This window comes from Epinephelus lanceolatus, chromosome 13 (genome assembly GCF_041903045.1).
Source record: "Epinephelus lanceolatus isolate andai-2023 chromosome 13, ASM4190304v1, whole genome shotgun sequence".
Taxonomy (NCBI): domain Eukaryota; kingdom Metazoa; phylum Chordata; class Actinopteri; order Perciformes; family Serranidae; genus Epinephelus; species Epinephelus lanceolatus.
Genome location: NC_135746.1, coordinates 7,046,512 through 7,067,315, shown reverse-complemented (window position 1 = coordinate 7,067,315; position 20,804 = coordinate 7,046,512). Strand labels below are relative to the sequence as shown.

The following is a 20,804-nucleotide window of genomic DNA, read 5'->3' as shown; positions in this document are numbered from 1 at the left end:
GCTAAGCCCCACCCACCAAAAAACCTCACACTGTTTACTAACAGTTTAAGGGTCTATTGTTCTAATATTTTAGGTCAAGAAACAACAGCTAACCAACTGGCCTTTTGCATCATGGAACTTACAAGACATCCTGATATACTGGAGAAGTAAGAACCAATAATTCAGTGCAAAGGAGTTTCATAATATAGCTTTTTAAAAGATGGCTTCTTCAGTTGTGTTTTTATTTGTAAAGAGTGAAGAACGAGGTGGATGATGTCATTGGAATGAAACAGGACATCAGTTATGACGATCTGGGGAAACTGGTCTACCTCTCACAGGTACATGATGATTCAGCTCTTTAGGAGGAAGCATGCTGTGTGTCCATCTCCAGATTACATTGTCATTTATTCATACACTTACTCTGTAGTTAGCCTACATACAGTTACTCTTTTCCTTTTTTATATATGAGGAATAGCTTCATATGCAGATAGCACGCTAAACCAGGATTTGCCTCTTCTGTAATTCTGCTTAAACGTGCTTAAATATTTTTTTAAGCAACTGACCCTTCGCTGAGTCCTGCCCCCGACGCAGACTGTCCAATCATAATGTAGCATTGGGCCGGCTCAGACCAGGGTCTGACAACAACACAGCTGTGCTCCATTGACTCTAATGCAGTCGTTTCAGATTTCCTTTATCTTCAGGCTGGTTTTGTGGATTTGGAGCTAAATATTGTGCCTGGGGCACGTCGTGTATTAATGATACTTGTTACTTGGAGAGGTTGGAAAAAAATGTACGTTTTCTTCCCTGTTCCAAAACCAAACTCTGAAAAGTGTAGGGTTAGCTAGCTAGCTACTGAAGATATAGCCTACTGAATGTATACACATGCTGCTTTTGCTTTTTAATGATTATAACAGTGAAACAAAGACCGACCCTGCTGTACAGGAACCAGTGAAGGGAAGCAGGGAAACTTTTCAACTTTATTTATAGAACACTTTAAACATTTTAGACAAGACAGTGTGATATACAGCATCAGGTAAAGAAAAAACAGACAAAACCTTGATTGTCACATCTGAATGTCAACTCCCTTCCCACCCACCGCCCACAACCCACTGCCAGGCCAAACACTCAAAACCCAAATAAGAGAGAAAGAAATAGATGAAAAGAGCAGTTCAAAAATGGAAATGAAAAAAGTAACTAAATAAATAAATAAATAATTAAAAAAATAATAATAAATAAATACAAAAGGAATTGAAAAATAATAATAAAAAAAGGTTAAATGATATTGAATAAAAATAAACAAAAAGTAAATAAACAATTATACATATCAATCCTCCAACGCAAAGGAAAAGTCTAGAGAATGTATGTGATTCAGAAAAGGATCCCAAGTAACATGAAATGATTTCACTGAGCCTTTTAGTGTAAACCTGAGTCTTTCGAGCTTCAAATTATAAAGCACCTCACGGACCCAATGAGAATGCAAGGGGGGACTGGGGAGTTTCCAATTGAGGAGAATCAGCCGACGGGCCGACAGGGTAGTGAATGCCAAGGCCTGTTTCAAATTTTTAGGAACGCCTGTAAAAGGAACAGTGCCAAAAATCGCAGATAGACAGTTTGGAGCAATAGCATAACCGTATGCCCTAGTTAATGTATCAAAAATATATGACCAAAACGACCCCAGTTTAGCACAAGACCAGAACATTATGTACATGATTCGCAGGAGACGATTTACATCTGCCACAGGAATCGCTAACAGAAGGGTCTATTTTCGTAAGTCTTGCGTTTGTATAGTGAGTTCTAAAAAGAAATTTACATTGGATCAGCCTGTGCCTAGCACAGATTGATGACAAGTTAACAAGAGAAAGTGCAGATTGCCATTGTTGCTCAGTTAATTTAATATTAAGACTCTCCTCCCATGCGTTTTGAGCAGCAGTAAGGGAAGTTGAAGATGCAGCCCAAATAGACCTATACAAAAAAGAAATGCATCCCTTGGCAATCGGATCTGTGTTTAAAAGAGTATCAACTAAGGTTTCTGGAGGGCGATTTGGAAAGTGGGGAAATAGTTTTTTAACATAGTCACGGACCTGAAAGAAGCGAAAAAGATGATGTTGAGGGAGGTTATACTCCGTTAGAAGTTGTGTAAAAGAGGAAAATGTCTTGTCTGTGTACAAATCGTTAACTGACTTTATACCATTGTTATGCCAGACCCGGAATGCTGAATCGGTCCTTGATGGCTCGAAGGCACAATTTCTGTATATGGAGGTCAGAGTGAATGGACCCAGAAGGCCAAAAGCCTTTCTAAACTGACACCAGATCTTTAAAGAGACAGCCACAATAGGACAGCTGGCCATACTTGACACAGGTAGAGGAAGTTGTGCACACAAAACTGAACGCAATAAAAAAGGAAAGACTTTGTTTTCTAAATGTACCCACACAGGCAAGGATTCTTGATCTTCACACATCCAGAAAAGAAGCTTTTGCACATTGGCCGCCCAATAATAATATCTAAAGACAGGGAGGGTGAAACCACCTCTGTCTTTAGGGGACTGCAGAATTGATTTGCAGATTCTTACCGGTTTGCCATTCCATAAGAATGTTGAAATTCTCTTATCCAAGTTGTCGAAGAAAGATTTAGTCAGCAAAACAGGGAGGTGCTGAAAAAAGTATAAAAACTTGGGGAGGATAACCATCTTAATCAGACTTATCCGTCCCACAAACGATAGGGGTAAAGAAGCTTAACCCACTCAACAAAGGCCCCACCCAGCCCAAATCTGGCCAACACTTCATACAGAAAACTCCACTCAACCCTGTCAAAGGCCTTCTCCACGTCGAGGGAGACCACAACCTCAGGAGATAAAGAACAGGGTGACGCTATAATGTTAAACAGGCGCCTAGTGTTGTGAAAGGATTGTCGGCCTGGCATAAAACCAGTCTGGTCTAGCCCTATGAAAGGTGACAGAACAGTCTGAAGCCGTAAGGCGAGAACTTTGGAAAGGATTTTGAAGTTGACATTCAAAAGCGAAATTGGCCTGTAACTGCTGCATAAGAGAAGCAGGGAAACTTTGCTGATATTGAACCAGCTGTGTGTCATCGCAATGTGTGCAGATTAACGTAGTTTGACTGGAGATCCCTGCCCGTCCGGTGACGGAGGTCCAGGTGCTGGCGACGGCACGGGGGCGAAGCCAAACACTATTCATCTGCACACACTGTGATGCCACACAGCTGGTTCAATATCAGCAAAGTTTCCCTTTATATTCATTGTCTTGTGTGGCGATCAGCAGTGATGTGGTGGTTCTCTTTTACACTGTGATCTGTAGCCTATAGTTCGGCTTTAGCTTCTAACTATCTTTGTCTTTTTAACCTGTTGTTGCTGCTGAGTCAGTTTGACATCCTGGATATATCCTTCAAACACAAACTGTAGACCCCTCTGTCTGCTTCTTTCTGGAATCACTCTTTCATTTCTCCAAAAATATGATAATATTTCTTCAGGGAGTGCAGTTAGTTACACTGTGGGCTCCATGCTTACTCTGACAGCTTGTGAGACCATCACAAAGGGGCGGGGCTTAGCGAAAGGTCAGTTGACTCAAGATGTGCACATCACACTGTGACCTCCCCACAGGTGCTGAAAGAGACTCTGAGGATCTACCCGACAGCTCCAGGCACAACTCGTGATCTATTCAAAGACATTGTCATTGACGGTATCCACATACCCGTCGGAGTCACGTGTTTTGTGAGTACCTCTAAAGCAACAACTGGTGTCAGAACCCTAACAGGTTTTATAGTTTGTTACTGATCTATATAAATATGTGATACTGATGAAGCATGAAAAATTATCTGCTGTCTAAATGTTCAATATTTTTTTCTGAAATTCAGTTTAACAGCTACGTGACTGGGAGGATGGATAAATTCTTCAAGGACCCGCTGACATTTGATCCAGACAGATTTCACCCAGATGCTCCCAAGTAAGAAGCATCCAGTTTTCACATCGTGACATGTTTTATTTTTCGTATTAACATGTTAAAACACAAATCATTGTCCCAGATAAAAAAGGAAAATGTCCTCTAATCTCTTTTTCAAGGCCTTATTTCTGCTACTACCCCTTCGCCCTCGGCCCACGCTCATGCCTGGGACAGAACTTTGCTCAGGTGGGTGGTGACAGTCACAAACAGTAAACAAACACACAAACATAACACGTGGAATTAACTCAGTGGGTGGTGGGTGGTGGGTGATCACAGATGGAGGCGAAAGTGGTGATGGCCAAGCTGCTCCAGAGGTTTGACTTCAGTCTGGTGCCGGGACAGACCTTTGACATCGAGGACACTGGCACGCTCAGGCCGAAGAGCGGGGTGGTGTGCACCGTCAGACACAGGAATCACAAGAAATAAATGATCGTACAGGATCATAAAACATAAGAAGAAACCATAAAAGTCAATGTGGTGAAATTGGGTTGTTGGGTCGCTTAAAATATCTAACTGCCTGCAGCTTTGCTCTTCTGCCTCAGCCAAAACCCTAACAACTCTACAGGAGTTGTTTTATAACCTTTACTGTCATTTTTGTTCTCTTTGTAAAGAAAATAGCATCAGCTGTGTTTGTTTTGAAGACATAGACTGTATATTCACATGCAGTTATAATGATGATTTTTGTTACCTAACAGTAAGGGTATGGTAAAACACACTTTTGAGTAGATTACAGTATCATTACCACTTTAACTTGCTGGAAATAACCTGTTTTATCTGTGTAACTTTTGCACTTTAATAAACTGATGGTTATTTTAATATGAGACAGTCTGATTTTATTTTTCGGTCACTTTGCTGTGCAGTGATTTTGTTTTTGGTACTGACAATGTACACGGGGTGCTTTGACTTTGCAGAAAACTTTGAAAAGTATCTTTTTAACTACAATCACCCGACCTATATTACTAAATTTTTTTGCATGAACTATAAGGTTATTAAGCCGTGAATCACACTGTAGTCAGAGGTGGATGTCAATATAGTTGCGATTAAAGACTTAATTGAATTTTTAAAAAATCAAGATTTAATTTTGAAATAATAAGTAATAGGGCCAATAACTTTTGCGACCAAAATTTCATCTGTGCAACCTCAAAATATTGGGAGCACTGGTGCGAGTGTAAATAATTCTCTTGGTGTGACTATTTTTCCCCCAACTCGAACGTCTCATTCACCCCCCCTCAGGTTAGTAGGCTACACTGATAAAGTTCCCAGGCTTCTCTCTACCTTGTGAGCTGACAGTGACCAATCAAACGTGAGCTTGACCTTTAATGCTGATTTTAGAGTGGTTATTAGCCTCAAATCACTCCGCAACCACGGCACTTCTGTCACTCTGAACTAGAAGCCGAAGCTAATTCATGCCGGAGAGAAGAGACAATGAAGAAAACACTGAAAGACTTTTTTAGAAAAAACACCACTGAACCACCACTAAACTAGCCTGGCATTGCCAGACCCAATTCGCAAAACGCGTATGGGTCTGGACATGGAGTGTACATTTCTTCTATTCCCAAGGGGCGGTATCAACGGCTGTCACTCAAAGTGCCCCTACAGGCGATTGGAAAGACGGAAAACCAATCAGAGTAAACAAAACGTGTGACGTAGGTTAGCACAACGCCACTGTAAACAGACCAGCAAGCAAGTGCAGTGTGCAGCAGAGAAGAGCTGTGATGATGTCTGGGAAAGAGTGTTGCCGTCTTTGCAGATTTCCTCCTCACTGTGGACTCTGAGTTGCATGGCTGTGATTCCCAGCTTGGTCACTTCTCTGACCTGCTCCTCCATGAGAGCAACTAGCGGAGAAACAACAATAGCCACTGGGTTTTCACTGAGTCCCATCTTTTTCCCGATCAACAGAGCCAGTTGGTAAATTAAACTCTTACCAAACCCTGTAGGAAGGACGGCAAACACATCCTTTATTTCAATAAAAGCTTTCAGTGCAGCCGTTTGTTCTGCTTTTAAAGAAAATGTACATTCCAGTTCGTTCAACACATTTACCATAGTATTTTCGAAATCAGTAGCCATGTTGGTTGTTTACGAAATGTATTCACTCCGCTCCTTGTCCCTCCGATTCTGATGATGTGCCTGCCTTTGTAAGGTTTCTCTTTCATTCACAGTGGTGTTTTTTCTAACTGAAAAAGTTGTCAATAAGTGTACTATACACATACAATGTAATGTATACAGTATAATGTCGACTTTTTGTTGCAATAAAAAAAAAAAAATCAATTACACTGTTGGTGCTTCTTACATTACAGTGAGTGCTCCAAAAATTTTGCTTGTGCTCCTAACTTTTTGAAGTTAGGAGCACCAGTGCTACCATGTAAAAAAGTTAATTTCAAGCCCTGAGCTCTGTCTAGTTCCTCTGCTGTTATCTCTGCCAATAATTCTACATTCTGTTGTTCTCCTATGGATGGCAAGTCCAAAGAACTTAGAAATGTCTCCTTTGTTAAAGTATCGGCACTAGCCAGTTGGGTGTATGAATCTTTCTAGTATAGTTCAAAGGCTTGTTGAATGTCTTCCAATTTTGTGCAGATATTTTGTGTTATAGGATGCCTGATTTTATAAATTGTATGCTTCTCCTGTTGTTTTCTTATTCTCCAGGTTAGAAGTTTCATTGCTTAACCTCATGTCTCATAATACCTTTGTTGTTTTTTTTCTATTTCTATTTCATCATATAACCCATTTATGTCTTGTTTAACCTTATTTAATCTAGTTTTAATTTGTGGGTCTTGTTGGTCAACATGTCTAATCTCCAAAGTCTTCATTTCCTCTTGTAAAACAGATAATCTTTTCAGTTTTTCTTTTTTCCTGGAGGCTGTGAGAGCAATTATTCTGCCTCGGATCACAGCCTTTGCTGCATCCCATAGGGTATTTGGGGACAAGTCTTCATTATCATTATCTTGGAGAAACGTTTCAGATTCTTTCTGTATCTCTTTCTGTACTGCTTTGTCATTTAAAATACCAGTGTTAAGTCGCCAAAGTGTATTTTTCTGCTGGCTAGCTAAATGTAAAGCTAGGTATATTCCTGAATGGTTGGATACAACCCTAATCCCTACATTCCTTAATTCTATGTATGTCTGATTTGTTCATAAGTAAATAGTCAATTCTTGAGTACAAAGAATGACGTGAAGAATAATAAGTAAATTGTTTGTCCAGTGGATGAAGCTCTCTCCAAACGTCAATCATCCCCAGCTCTTTAAGCATCCGCTGGACCATTGTGGCATTTGGATTTTTCTTTTGGGGCACCCTTTGTGCTTCTTGAAAAGTAAGATAGTTTTACAAATTGAAGTCAGTACAATTAAACAAAATCCTCACTTAGCAAAAACCTTATAACCTGCTGCAGGGTTCACAAGTTAGCTTGCTGACTAGGTTGGCTATGCTAATGAGTAAACTTGCCAATAGACAAGAGTATTAACAAGTTAGCTTGCTAACTAGGTTGGCTATGCTAATGAGTAAACTTGCCCATAGACAAGAGTATTAGCAAGTTAGCTTGCTAACTAGGTAGGCTATGCTAACAGGAGAGTGAAGACAATAGTATTATAATAGCATTTTTCAGAAGCAGATTCCTGCAATTAACACATTTTCCCTCCTTTTTTCCATGTTGATCCTGATAGATTCAGTTAGGTTTATCCAGGACCATCATCATCAACATGCTGATTTTGGATAATTTGTTTATGTGGACATCAACATAGCAGTGATGGTCCTTGATCAATATCAGCGATTCTACTTAGGATCAACATGGCAATGATGGTCAAGATCAACGCATGACCTGAATGACCTAGTTAATATTATTTTGTCCACAGACATTCATAGATATATTACCTCAATGCAGATCATCCGTTTCTTTGAAGATTACCCATAATCCTTTGCTACCTACTGACTGCAGGTACCGATTAAAACAGCAGATGGCACTGTTGTCCCATTTAGCGGGCTTGAACCATTAATTTCAACATGAACCCTTTCAACTATGTTACATGTGCACCGGCGATTAATATCAAAACGTTGTCGTCTGAACGCGGAACTTTTTTCAAAACGAAAAATGAAAAAAGATTCCATTTTCAGTGGATCGTTTTTCGTGTAAACATGGACCAAGAGTAGCCACGTGGGACTAACCACAGACAGTCTATGGGACTAACTTACTACTTCCGCTATCTCACTGGAAGTTGTGCACATAATCATTTCTATAGTAGTGCACTCAGGAATAAGGTGGATTGTTAATAAAATAGAAAATAAAAAAAATCCCCCCACCCTCACATAGAGGTCTGGGCTGAGCCCCCCTTTGTCCTGAGATGTTAAAAACGCCCCTGCAGGCTCGAGTCCTCCGTCCTCAGCAGAGAGGCTCGTTGAAAGTGCGTCGTTGTTGTTTTTGTTTACAGCAGTTAAAAAATGTGCTGAGTCATTGAGCCTGTTCTTCTGAATACAGGGTTAACGTACTGTAACGTGTTTAAGGTGTGCTCTGTGTCAGAGGTAACGCCGACATGTTGACAGAGTTATTGTAGGCTACCGGAGCACTTTGGACTAGTTATACCGGACATTAACGCTTCAATCTGTGGGAGCTGGAAAATGGCAGTTTTCTCTGTCATTCTGAGCTGGATCGTTGTGTTCCTCCTCACTCTGGTTTTTATATCGTTCCTCGGTTACTGCCTGTACGTGAAACACCAGCATATGAAATATGACCACATACCCGGGCCGCCGAGAGACAGGTGAGTGGAGCGGGTGACAGTTGTCTCATTGTATTTCTATGGCTCGTCTCCTGACGTTAGTTTAAACTCTTGTGTCGCACTTTGCTTTTCTTTCTACAGTTTTCTCTTCGGACATTCACCTACGTTTATGAGGGTCATGAGAAATGGCGGGCTTGTACACGACAAGTTGCTGGAGTGGTAAGATATTTAATGTATATGTGGGAAAGGACATGCAAATAGGCTATTTAACATGACATGGAAAAAATAAGGTCAACTGAGGACAAACATTGTCGCAAACACCGTCACGGCCCACCAAAGGGTCCAATCTGCACACCGCACACCTAAAGCCCTGTTTCCACTGAGCAGTACAGTTCAGTAGGCCTAATTATGGGGTGCCATTTGTAAAGTGGCTCACGCTGAAAATAACATCAACATTTTGCCACATTTAGCTTCAAACAATGTTTAAAAAAATGTTGTGAATTTTGTCACTTTTTACCACATTTACAGCAATATTTGTTAACTTAGAAATATATTACATAGTTAAATCTAAATATTAAATGTAAATGTTAAATCTAAATGTAAATATTAAATCTAAATGCTAAATGCTAAATCTAAATCTAAATATTAAATCTAAATGCTAAATCTAAATGTTAAATCTAAATGTTAAATCTAAATGCTAAATCTAAATGCTAAATCTAAATGTTAAATCTAAATGTCTGAGAAACTGCCGGTGACTTTTAAGGTGGAACATTTACTTGTAATGTTACTCAATGCATGAGTTGATGACGTGAATCCATCAGCAAACCTTAAATTTCACTGTGACAACTTTGACCTTTACTTTAGTATTTATACGACAGACACTTTAAGTAATGAGTGGATCTTCAAGCAAATTTCAGCCTGGTTATATGAACTGCAAATATTCTAATCCTCACTCTGAGAAAAACAAAGCATCACAGAGCGTCGTTCCTGTGGGCTACAGCAATACTAAACTCCCGAGCTTGCCTGAGAAGGACTAAATGCACAAAGCTGCTATTTTTCAAATATCCCATGGAGAGAGACTCTCACTGCAGCTTGTTTTGTTTTCTTATGAAAATGGCGGTGTGCAGCCTTGTTCTGTGGACGATAAACCAGGTGCAGGTGATAAAGGAATAAATACAGTGACTTGCATAATTTGTGTTTGGTGCTTCAAATGTAGCTCCTGACTCCACAATCACCTAATCTGACAAAGTGACTGTAGCAACAGACAGAAATGTTGTGTATTCTGAACCAGGCATTAAGATGTCTTACTGTATTTGCACTTCAAACCCATAATGACATTTTTATTTACAGGTCTGAGAGTTACGGACCTGTTTACAGGGTTAATATTCTGCATTACGTTATGCTTAGTGTGACCTGCCCAGAGACAACCAAGGTAAACACCATGTGCCACAGTAGTATATGTGTAATCATTAGTTACATAAGCATTGCACGATAAACTGTGAAAGTGCACAGAAACACAGATTGTCCTGCTGTGGTAGAAATCCTTGAAAAATAAAAAAATTTTTTAAATGTTCCCTCTTTTGTTGTTTTGTTTCAGGAGGTCCTGATGTCCCCAAAGTATCCCAAAGATAGATTCCTCTACAAGAGACTCTTCTACCTGTTTGGTCAAAGGTTCTTCATCAGACTATCAGACCGATGTCACACTGAGGACTAATGAACAAACAGATTAAACAGAGGAGCAGCTCTGTGTCTCTGAGTGTTGATGGAGAACTTGTGAATGAGTGAATGAGTGAGTGAGTGAATGACGGGGCCGGAGCTGTGTGCAAAGTGTGAGAGAGGAGAGATGTACACTGGTATGCGTTATGTAACACAACTGTATTGATATAAACTGTGTCTAAGTCTATATGTTGCTTGTAAATATATCGATATATCACATACACAGTCGTTATACCACCCAGCGCTAGTTCACTTCACTGTTTTATTTCAGATAATTTACATCTTTATTTGGCTAGTTTGAAAGCATTGTGTTCCATTTGTCTTTTTTTAAGGTTCCTAGGTAATGGCCTGGTAACAGCTCAGGACCATGAGCAGTGGCATAAACAGCGTCGGATCATGGACCCTGCATTCAGCAGCCTGTGAGTGCTCAACCTTTATTTTATATCCAGTGTTTGTAATCGTAGATTCTGTTCAGATTTGGTTTCTTTTGCTCTGTAATGTGCATAATGTTTGTGGAGCTGTGCAGGTATGTCCTGGCTGTGCTCGTCCACTGTCTAAAACTCCCATTATTTCCAGGTATTTGAGAGGTCTAATGGGCACCTTCAATGAGAGGGCAGAGAAACTGATGACTAAACTTACAGATATCGCTGATAGCAAAACAGAGGCCCACATGCTGCGTCTGGTCAACTTTGTTACCCTTGATGTTATTGCTAAGGTATTGTGCCATCGTCTGTTTTACAGCTTCCACTGCAGTAGCCCTCATCCAGAAATGTTTTTTGTGTACGTCACAAAAGTTCATCTAATCAAGTTGTAGCTAACTTGTTTTTTTTCTAACTCTCAGGTTGCTTTCGGTGTGGATTTGGACCAGCTGAAGGATAGTTCAGTTTTCCCGAAAGCCATCGAAATGTGTTTGAAAGGGATGGTGCACTACATCAGAAACAGCTTTTTTAAGGTATGACTTCACTGCAGGTTTATACGGAGTTTGTTTTGTGACAGTATTATAAACCGTGTGAGATCCTCAAACTTTGCATTTCCAGTACAACCCAAAGAACCGACCGTTCATAAAGGAAGTGAGGGATGCATGCCGCCTGCTGCGCACAACCGGAGCTCAGTGGATTCAAAGCAGAAAGACCGCCATGCAAAACGGCGAAGACGTCCCCAAGGACATCCTCACACAGATCATCAAAACAGCTGGCAAAGGTGACGGTCCCTAAAGTTCAGATTAGATGAGAGGAAAGTTTAAACATCCCTGTGTTGTAATCAGCATCATGTAAGTTACTGAAAATTAGTAATCAGCTGCTGGTTACTTCTCTCAAAAGTAAAGGAATTACTAATTTCACATTTGGCACAAACGTTCACTTTGACTCGAGGATGAACTGATTAGATGCTGGTGGTCAAAGGTCAAGGTCGCCATGCATCCATCGCCTTCTTCTGAACGATATTTCTAGAAAAGCTCGAGGGACGTTCTTCAAATGTGGCACAAACGTTCCCTTGGACTCAACGATGAACTGATTAGTTTTTGTGGTCAAAGGTCACTGTGACCTTTTCCATTTCCTTCTTGTGAACATAATATCCTTAGAGCACCTTGAGGAAATTTCTTCAGATGTGGCACAAATGTTCCCTAGTACTCAAAGATGAACTGATTGGATTTCGGTGGTCAAAGGTCAAGGCTATGACTGTGTATCTGTCTTTTTCTCGTGAACATGATATGTCAAGAGCACCTTAAGGGAATTTCTTTACAATTGGCACAAACATCGATATGGACTGAAGCATAATCTGATGAGAATTTTGTGGTTGGAGGTCAAAGGTCAAGGTCAGTGTGACCTCACAAAATATGTTTTTTGGCCATAACACAATAATATGCTGATAATGACAAAACTTCACACAAATGTCTAATAGGATAAACTAATGAAGTGATGACATTTTATAACCGAAAGGTCAAAGGACAGCATCACTGTGACATCATAATGTTCTGCATAAAACACTTTTCTGGCCATTATTCAGCGTCATATCTCAGGAACAGAGGGGAGACATTTGGTCAGATACTGAATTGGTGACATTATTCTTAGGTGTCCACCTTGAAACTGTGCTGATTGTATACATCGTCTGTGTGTGAAGCATCCATGTTTTCACCGACATGGATGTAAACAAAGAAAGAAAAACTTGACTGGTGCACGGAGGCATACGACTGCTGGGTGGTAATTCTAGTTAAATCGGGAAATGTGGGCTTAATATGGATATTACAACATGTCCTTACAGCAAGCATGCGTCACTCTCTGTCCACACTGAATCGGTTAAATAGGCACTACTGTTACATCATGTAAACAAGGACACATGGGTATTATATTTTTTAATTATTATATGGTAAGATGACTGGAATACTGATTTACTTCTTCAAATCTGCTTTGTTTTTTTCATTATTTCAGAGGAAACCATGACGGAAGAAGATGAAGAGTTGATGTTGGACAATTTTGTGACATTTTTCATTGCAGGTTGGTTTGTGTCGTTTCTGTTTTGATGTGTGAAATGCTCCAAAAACAAAGTCAGGCTAACAATGTTACCCAGAATGTAAACTATCCACCAGTGTGGTAGTGAATTCATGAGATTTTGGAGTAAAATACTCAATAGAAATAATCCGTATACTCTTCTGTAAACAACATTAATATTGAAGTCCTACATTTACTGTGTTTTTAGCTGAAGTTTTATTTAAAGCTCCACTTCTGGTATAAAGAATACAATCACTGTGTGTTGCATGTAGTTGATCCACATTTGAAGTTAATGTTCTAACATTTAAGGGCAAGAAACAACAGCTAACCAACTGGCCTTTTGCATCATGGAACTTTCAAGACATCCTGAAATACTGGAGAAGTAAGAACCAATAATTCAGTGCAAAGCAGTTTCATTATGTAGCTTTTTAAAAGATGGTTTCTTCAGTTGTGTTTTTATTTCTCAGAGTGAAGAACGAGGTGGATGATGTCATTGGAATGAAACAGGACATCAGTTATGACGATCTGGGGAAATTGGTCTACCTATCACAGGTACTTATCATAAGGGTTGGGTACTGATCACCTTTGAATCGATACCTGTGGTGTTACCAGGGATTTGATACCAGTACCCAAGCTTTTATTGGTACTTTACTCTTTCTAAAGTTGCTTTTCTCAAGCTGCAGTCAACTAGCAAATTTGCTCCTGTGTTCTTTTCTATTCTCACAAGGAGTTAAGTCTTCGTCTGTCTGTTTGCTTGTGTGTTTGTGTTTCTGCTCGTCTCTCTCACTCTCTGTTTTGACACAACCAACAAATATGTATATATGTGTAAGTATGTAATTCAAAAGACATAATCAGAAACAGCAAAAACCTGTAAAGGGTACTGCCCAGGGACTCGGTTTGTACCCTTATGATTGGGGGACTTCAATGCTCATGTGGGCAACGATGAAGAAACCTGAAGGAGGGGTGATTGGGAGGAACAGCCTGCCTGATAAACTGGAGTGGTGTCATGTTATTAGACTGTTGTGCTAGTCATGGAATAGCCATAATGAACACCATGTTCTTAAGCGTTACTGGTACCAGACACACTAGGTCAAAGATTGATGATTTACTTTTACGGTTGTATCGTCCGATCAGCAGTGGAGGGTGAAGCAGTCGAGATGACAGTCAGTACCTCCCAGTCTGAGGTCATGGTTTTCTGCTGGAAACAGGTGGATTGCCCCCTGTGAGTTGGGAGAGAGTTACTGCTCCAAGCAAAGGAGTTCAAGTATCTCAAGGCCTTGTTCACAAGTGAGGGTAAAATGGAGCGTGACATGGACAGGCAATTGGGCACGTAGTCAGCAGTGGACTGCCGTGGTGAAGAGGGAGCTAAGCCAGAAGGCAAAGCTTTCAATTTGCTGGTCCATCTATGTCCCAACCCTCACCTATGGTCATGAGCTTTGGGTAGTGCCCAAAAGAATGCGATCAGGGATACAAGCGGCTGAAATGAGTTTCCTCCGTAGGGTGGCTGAAGAGTTCAGACATGCGGCGGGAGCTCAGAGTAAAGCAACTGCTCCTCCGCATTAAAAGGGGCCTGTTGAGGTGGTTCATACAGGTCATCTGGCCTGGGAACGCCTTGGGATCCCCCAGGAGGAGCTAGGGGTTGCTGGGGAAAGGGACCTCTGGAGTACTTTGCTCAGCCTGCTGACCCCGTGACCTGACTCCGGATAAGTGGATGAAAATGGATGGATGGATTGATGGATGGAGGGAGTCACAGACAGCAGTGATACCAGGCTGTTTCTAAAAGAAAAAGGACAAGATGCCAGAACTATTGGCACTGCTGCGATAGTTTTGGTTGCCAGAGAGCTGACAAGCTCCGGCTTCCCAGCTTCAGGGTTCTTTGCGGTGCTTCTTTCTGCTATCCAAATCCAATAATCATATGTGTATAACAGTAGAAGTATGACTAATGATAACAGCAGCAGCAGGAGGCATCAGGCAGGACCACGGCAGCAGCACAACCACACACGTCACACTATCCAGGCACTGCTGCAATACGAGTTAACCGGAGAGACAGTGGAGCACAAAGGCTCCGGACAAGAAGCCGAGTTTGTGACATCCAGAATGGCCGAGTTAGCAAGATGCAGTAATAGGATACAAGAGAGAGAGAGAAGGAGAGAAGGTGCCCGGTGTATTATAGGGGGTCCTCTGGCAGACTAGGCCTAAGTCAGCCTAACTAGGGGCTGGTACAAGGCAAGCCTGAGCCAGCCCTAACTATAAGCTTTATCAAAGAGGAAAGTCTTAAGTCTAGTCTTAAATGTGGAGACGGTGTCTGCCTCCCGGACCGTAACAGGAAGATGATTCCACAGGAGAGGAGCCTGATAGCTGAAGGCTCTGGCTCCTGATCTACTTTTGGAGACTTTAGGGACCACGAGTAACCCTGCGTTCTCAGAGCGCAGTGTTCTGGTGGGAGCCAGTACAGAGAAGCTAAAACAGGAGAAATATGATCTCGTTTCTTAGTTCCTGTTAGTACACGAGCTGCTGCATTCTGAATTAGCTGGAGAGTTTTTAAGGACTTACTAGAGCTACCTGATAATAGAGAGTTACAGTAATCCAGCCTTGAGGTAACAAAAGCGTGGACCAAATTTTCTGCATCTTTTCGGCTCAGGATAGGCCTAATTTTCGCAATATTACGCAGATGAAAAAATGCAGTCCGTGAGGTTTGTTTTAAATGAGAATTAAAAGACAAATCTTGATCAAATGTTACTCCGAGGTTTCTTACGGTAGTGCTAGAGGCCAGAGCAATGCCATCTAGAGAAACTATGTCATCAGATAAAGAGTCTTTGAGTTGTTTGGGGCCAAGAACAATAACTTCAGTTTTGTCTGAATTTAACATCAGGAAATTGGTGCTCATCCAAGTTTTTATGTCTTTAGGTGTGTAGCTGAGATTGAAATGAAGGCAGAGTTCAAAGATGGGTGTGGTCTGTTCAAGGGCGCTGGAATAGGAGGTGAAAAGTAAAGAAGGTGCCTTTGCCCCTTCCCTTTATGCCCCGGCCCACGTTCATTTGGATCGCTGTATCACGGCTGCAGTTATACCATCTCTAGATAGTCTCTAGTTTTTTACCTTTTAAAGCCATTGACCCAAGATGTGACACCCCCCCACACACAGGTGCTGAAAGAGACTCTGAGAATTTACCCGACAGCTCCAGGAACATCTCGTGAGGTACTGAAAGACTTTGTCATTGACGGTATCCACATTCCTGGTGGAGTCACATGCATGGTGGGTATATAGATATATATATATGTATTTAGAATACTGATAATGCATAAAAAATCTGCTGTGTAAATGTTCTAATAAATCATTCTGTAATTCAGTTCACCTCCTACGTGACTGGGAGGATGGAGAAATTCTTCAAGGACCCGCTGACATTTGATCCAGACAGATTTCACCCAGATGCTCCTAAGTAAGAAGCATCCAAATTTTATATAATGACATGTTATTTTTAGTGTTAACATGTTAAAACACAAACCATTGTCCCAGATAAAGAAAAGAAAATCATGCATTTAGTGTCTTCTCTGTTTTTCAAGGCCTTATTTTTGCTACTACCCCTTCGCCCTCGGCCCACGCTCATGCCTGGGACAGAACTTCGCTCAGGTGGGTGGTGACAGTCACAAACAGTAAACAAACACACAAACATAACAACACGTGGAATTAACTCAGTGGGTGGTGGGTGATCACAGATGGAGGCTAAAGTGGTGATGGCCAAGCTGCTCCAGAGGTTTGACTTCAGTCTGGTGCCGGGACAGACCTTTGACATCGAGGACACTGGCACGCTCAGGCCGAAGAGCGGGGTGGTGTGCACCGTCAGACACAGGAATCACAAGAAATAAATGATCGTACAGGATCATAAAACATAAGAAGAAACCATAAAAGTCAATGTGGTGAAATTGGGTTACTTAGACTAAGGGTGTTTTCACACTTGGTCCTTTTTAAATTAACCGAACTCAGTCCTCTTAAAGTGCACCAAAAAGTGGACCAACAGAAAAGGGACTTAGTTTGTTTTGTGTTCTTCTGTCAGTTCATTTAAAAAAGGACTCAATTCTCTTTCTGGTCAACTTCAGCTCTAATGGGGCCTCAGTCCTCTTTCTGTTCACATTATAACCTACAGTATCTCACATAAGTGAGTACACCCCTCCAATTTTTGGAAATATTTCATTATATCTTTTCATGGGACAACACTATAGAAATGACACTTTGATATAACTTAAAGTAGTCAGTGTACAGCTTGTATAGTAGTATAGATTTACCTTCCTCTGAAAATTACTCAAAACAGCCATCAACATCTAAACAGCTGACAACATAAGTGAATACACCCCACAGTGAACATGTCCAAATTGTGCCTAAAGTGTCAATATTTTGTGTGTCAACCATTATTATCTAGCACTGCCTTAACCCTTTTGGGCATGGAATTCACCAGAGCTCACAGGTTGCTTCAGGAATCCACTCCCACTCCTCCATGATGACATCATGGAGCAGATGGATGTGAAGACACCTTGCGCTCCTCCACCTTCAGCTTGAGGATGTCCCACAGGTGCACAGGTGAGTTTAGGGCTGGATACATACTTGGCCAGTCCATCACATTCACCTTCAGCTTCCTCAGCAAGGCAGTTGTCATCTACTAGGTGTGTTTTGGGTCATTATCCAAACATTATCTTCACCAAGGTGCCACACATGCTGAGAGAGCACCAAGACAACTGTCCCTTGCCTACAGTCAAGTATAGTGGTGGCAGCATCATGGTTTGGGGCTTCATAAGTGCTGCCAGCTCTGGGGAGCTCGGTTCATTTAGGGAAACATGAATTCCAAGCAGAGCATGATCGCCCCTCTTCAGAAACCGGGCTACAAGTTTTCATTATCAAGTTTTCCAACATGATAATGACCCAAAACACACCTAGTAGATGACAACTGCCTTGCTGAGGAAGCTGAAGGTGAATGTGATGGACTGGCCAAGTATGTATCCAGCCCTAAACTCACCTGTGCACCTGTGGGCCATCCTCAAGCTGAAGGTGGAGGAGCACAAGGTGTCTTCACATCCATCTGCTCCATGATGTCATCATGGAGGAGTGGGAGAGGATTCCTGAAGCAACCTGTGAGCTCTGGTGAATTCCATGCCCAAAAGGGTTAAGGCAGTGCTAGATAATAATGGTTGACACACAAAATATTGACACTTTAGGCACAATTTGGACATGTTCACTGTGGGGTGTATTCACTTATGTTGCCAGCTGTTTAGATGTTGATGGCTGTTTTGAGTAATTTTCAGAGGAAGGTAAATCTATACTACTATACAAGCTGTACACTGACTACTTTAAGTTATATCAAAGTGTCATTTCTATAGTGTTGTCCCGTGAAAAGATATAATGAAATATTTCCAAAAATGGGAGGGGTGTACTCACTTATGTGAGATACTGTATATATAATATATATTGATGTAGTTTGTGTTTATTACTTTGATGATACACTGCAGTGCGGTTATGAAGCCCCTCGTTTTCAGATGCACTTAAAATTGAAGGAAAACCTCAGTGTTACTGTGCTGTAGAGGGAAGTATTTTACATTCCACATCTGGAGACGTGCAGTATCTTCCGTGGACCAAACTACTCCTCGTCCTGCGTCCTTGCAAGCGTTACAGGCGGACGTGTTTTCATCTGTTTTTTCAACGACCCAGGTCAACAGCAGGTGATCTAGAGGGCTGAATACAACGGCCAAAGTGAACCTGGAGCGCTTTGTGTTCACACGGCACAGGTTAAGTGAACCGAACAGTTGGGTTCTTTTCAGATCGGTCTGAATTCTCTTGGAGTGTTCAAAAAATGCCGAGTCACCACTCTGCCAAGTGCGAAAACACCCTGACTTACTGCTCGCAGCTTTGTTCTCCTGCTTCAAACACAAGCCTCTTTCTCTGCTCAGTTTCTTTTAGTCTGTGTAAAGACAGTAGTATCAGCAGTCTTTGTTTTAATGATAGAAACAGCGAAGTCACATGATGATGATTGTTTTAACCTAACAAGAATAATAATGAAGATGTGGTTGATCACAGTATAATCAGCAGTTTAATCTTGTTTGAAGTAACCCTTAACCTGGAAAAGTCATGGAATATCTTAATCACATTTTCCCTTCAAAAACCATGGAATTAATAAAAATCATTGAAAGTTTTGGAGAAGTCATGGGTTTTTCTCGTGTGTAAATTGTCGCTGTAACCTTCCAGGGATACCAGACCACATAACATAACATAACGGGAAATTTATTTCCAGTAGCTCTTACCATCACATATGTTTCTTCATTTTCTCCCCGAGTACAGTCTCTCCCTTTTTATGTGTCAGGTCACTGAATTTATGTTTGAGCAAACGTTTTTGAAAGACATCACACCAACTCGCTCAGAGTTTAAAAGTTAAAATATTTTTTTTATATATATATTTTTTAAATTCAGTTTTATTTTATCTTATTTTTTAATCATCATGGGTCCTTCAAAGTCATGGAAAAGTTTTGAAATGTCCATGAAGATGTGTTTGGACCCTGTTTACCACTGTTTAACTGCTCCTCCATAACACTGAGCTTCTCAACTTGTTTTGTGTCTTTAACACGGATATAAGGATTCAACATTTATCATTTTTACACGAATTAAAATAAACCACAGAGGAATATTAAACGTTTTTTACAAATGGAGAAATAACTTATTATTTTTTTGTTTGCACTTTAATAAACTGATGATTGATTTTATGCCTGATAATTTGATTTTAGTTTCAGCTCAGTTTACTGTGCAGTGATGTTTTTGTTTTGTGCTGTTACTGACAGTGCACACAGGGGGGCGCTGTGAGCCTGCTAAGAAATCCTAAATGGACCTGTTTACTAGAGAATTAACTGGCTTGAAAGATGTCACTCCTCTGAGTTTTATTTCAGGAGTTTATTTTTATTTATAGTGAATATGGAGTGAGAACCAGAGAGATGTAGGTGAGCGTTTGGGCGAAAATTACTTACTTATATCAAATACAAGCTCTTGATGGGCTCTTTCTGTTACGATAGAGGTGCTTGTCAATTCTTAAAATTCCCGGAAAAGTTTGGAAATTTTCTCCATGGAAATGTGTGGGGACCCTGGAACACACTGAACTATCTGGGGAAAGAAAGGACCTCAGTGCTCTTAATTTAAATAAATGTCAAAATATTCTTCATTAAGTACACTGGCACCCACATGTTTATGATGACATAATAACTAGTGCTGCTGGGTAGCTTCTTAATATAACGGGATCAATAAAGTTTTAAATGTGTCTTAAATTTAGTGAGTGATGTTGTGAAATAAATGTAAGAAGTAAAAAGTATGATAGTGGCTTCCAAAATGTCGTGCAGTATAAAGTAGCAAAACAACTACCTCAAAATACTGCTTAAATTTGTCCCCAGAGGACTAAGTACAGTACTAGAGTAAATGTACTCAGTTACTTAGTTACATTCAACCACTGTGCGTGTGTATCTATCCATCTATGATTTTATTAGGGACCGTTCATTACTTATGAGGGAGGGAGTGGAGCAAAAGGGGGGAGGCATGTCAAACAAGTTTTTTAAGCAATGGAGAGGGACTTATGCTTTTTAGTTTGGATTAATTGAGTGCCATATAACTTTTAATGGTTGTATTTTGTATTTATTTTATGCCGATTTTTAATTTCAACATGCTGGGGCAGCCTTTAGCTCAGCAAGGTAGAGTGTCTGCCCCATGTAGGTTGAGTCCTTTGCAGTGGCATGGGTTCGATTACAGACTGCAGCACCTGGCTAGATGTCATCCCCATTGTCTTTCCCTGTTTCCTGTCACTCTCTAGCTGCGCTGTAATACAGGCAATAAAAGCCCCCCAAAAAATACTCTTAAAAAAAAAGACATGCCAGGGCAAACCTGCCACAATTACACATTTATCACAGCCAGAAACTGTAAAAACAGAGATTATCATTGAGTTTTT

At 40.8% G+C, this 20,804-nt stretch overlaps 2 protein-coding genes across 2 annotated transcripts in view; both read left to right on the top strand.

Annotated features, from left to right (window-relative positions):
• The window catches only part of LOC117270909 (cholesterol 24-hydroxylase-like), a 172,247-nt gene extending 167,491 nt beyond the window's left edge, over window positions 1–4,756 (top strand). The window contains exons 11-16 of the mRNA XM_033648909.2: window positions 74–146; window positions 233–317; window positions 3,596–3,706; window positions 3,850–3,938; window positions 4,055–4,121; window positions 4,212–4,756. Of these exons, the coding sequence (XP_033504800.2) occupies window positions 74–146; window positions 233–317; window positions 3,596–3,706; window positions 3,850–3,938; window positions 4,055–4,121; window positions 4,212–4,361 (575 nt within the window). The 3' untranslated portion in view covers window positions 4,362–4,756. The remainder of the gene's footprint in view (window positions 1–73; window positions 147–232; window positions 318–3,595; window positions 3,707–3,849; window positions 3,939–4,054; window positions 4,122–4,211) is intronic.
• Window positions 4,757–8,288: 3,532 nt separating this feature from the next.
• On the top strand, window positions 8,289–19,016 carry LOC117270337 (cholesterol 24-hydroxylase-like). Its single transcript, XM_033647870.2, has 15 exons — window positions 8,289–8,680; window positions 8,780–8,857; window positions 9,989–10,070; window positions 10,236–10,309; window positions 10,687–10,773; window positions 10,931–11,069; window positions 11,196–11,306; window positions 11,392–11,554; window positions 12,781–12,846; window positions 13,150–13,222; window positions 13,308–13,392; window positions 15,983–16,093; window positions 16,189–16,277; window positions 16,402–16,468; window positions 16,555–19,016. The coding sequence occupies exons 1-15, from the start codon at window positions 8,541–8,543 to the stop codon at window positions 16,702–16,704; spliced, it is 1,515 nt and encodes a 504-aa protein (XP_033503761.2). The 5' UTR covers window positions 8,289–8,540; the 3' UTR covers window positions 16,705–19,016.
• The last annotated feature ends 1,788 nt before the right edge of the window (window positions 19,017–20,804 follow it).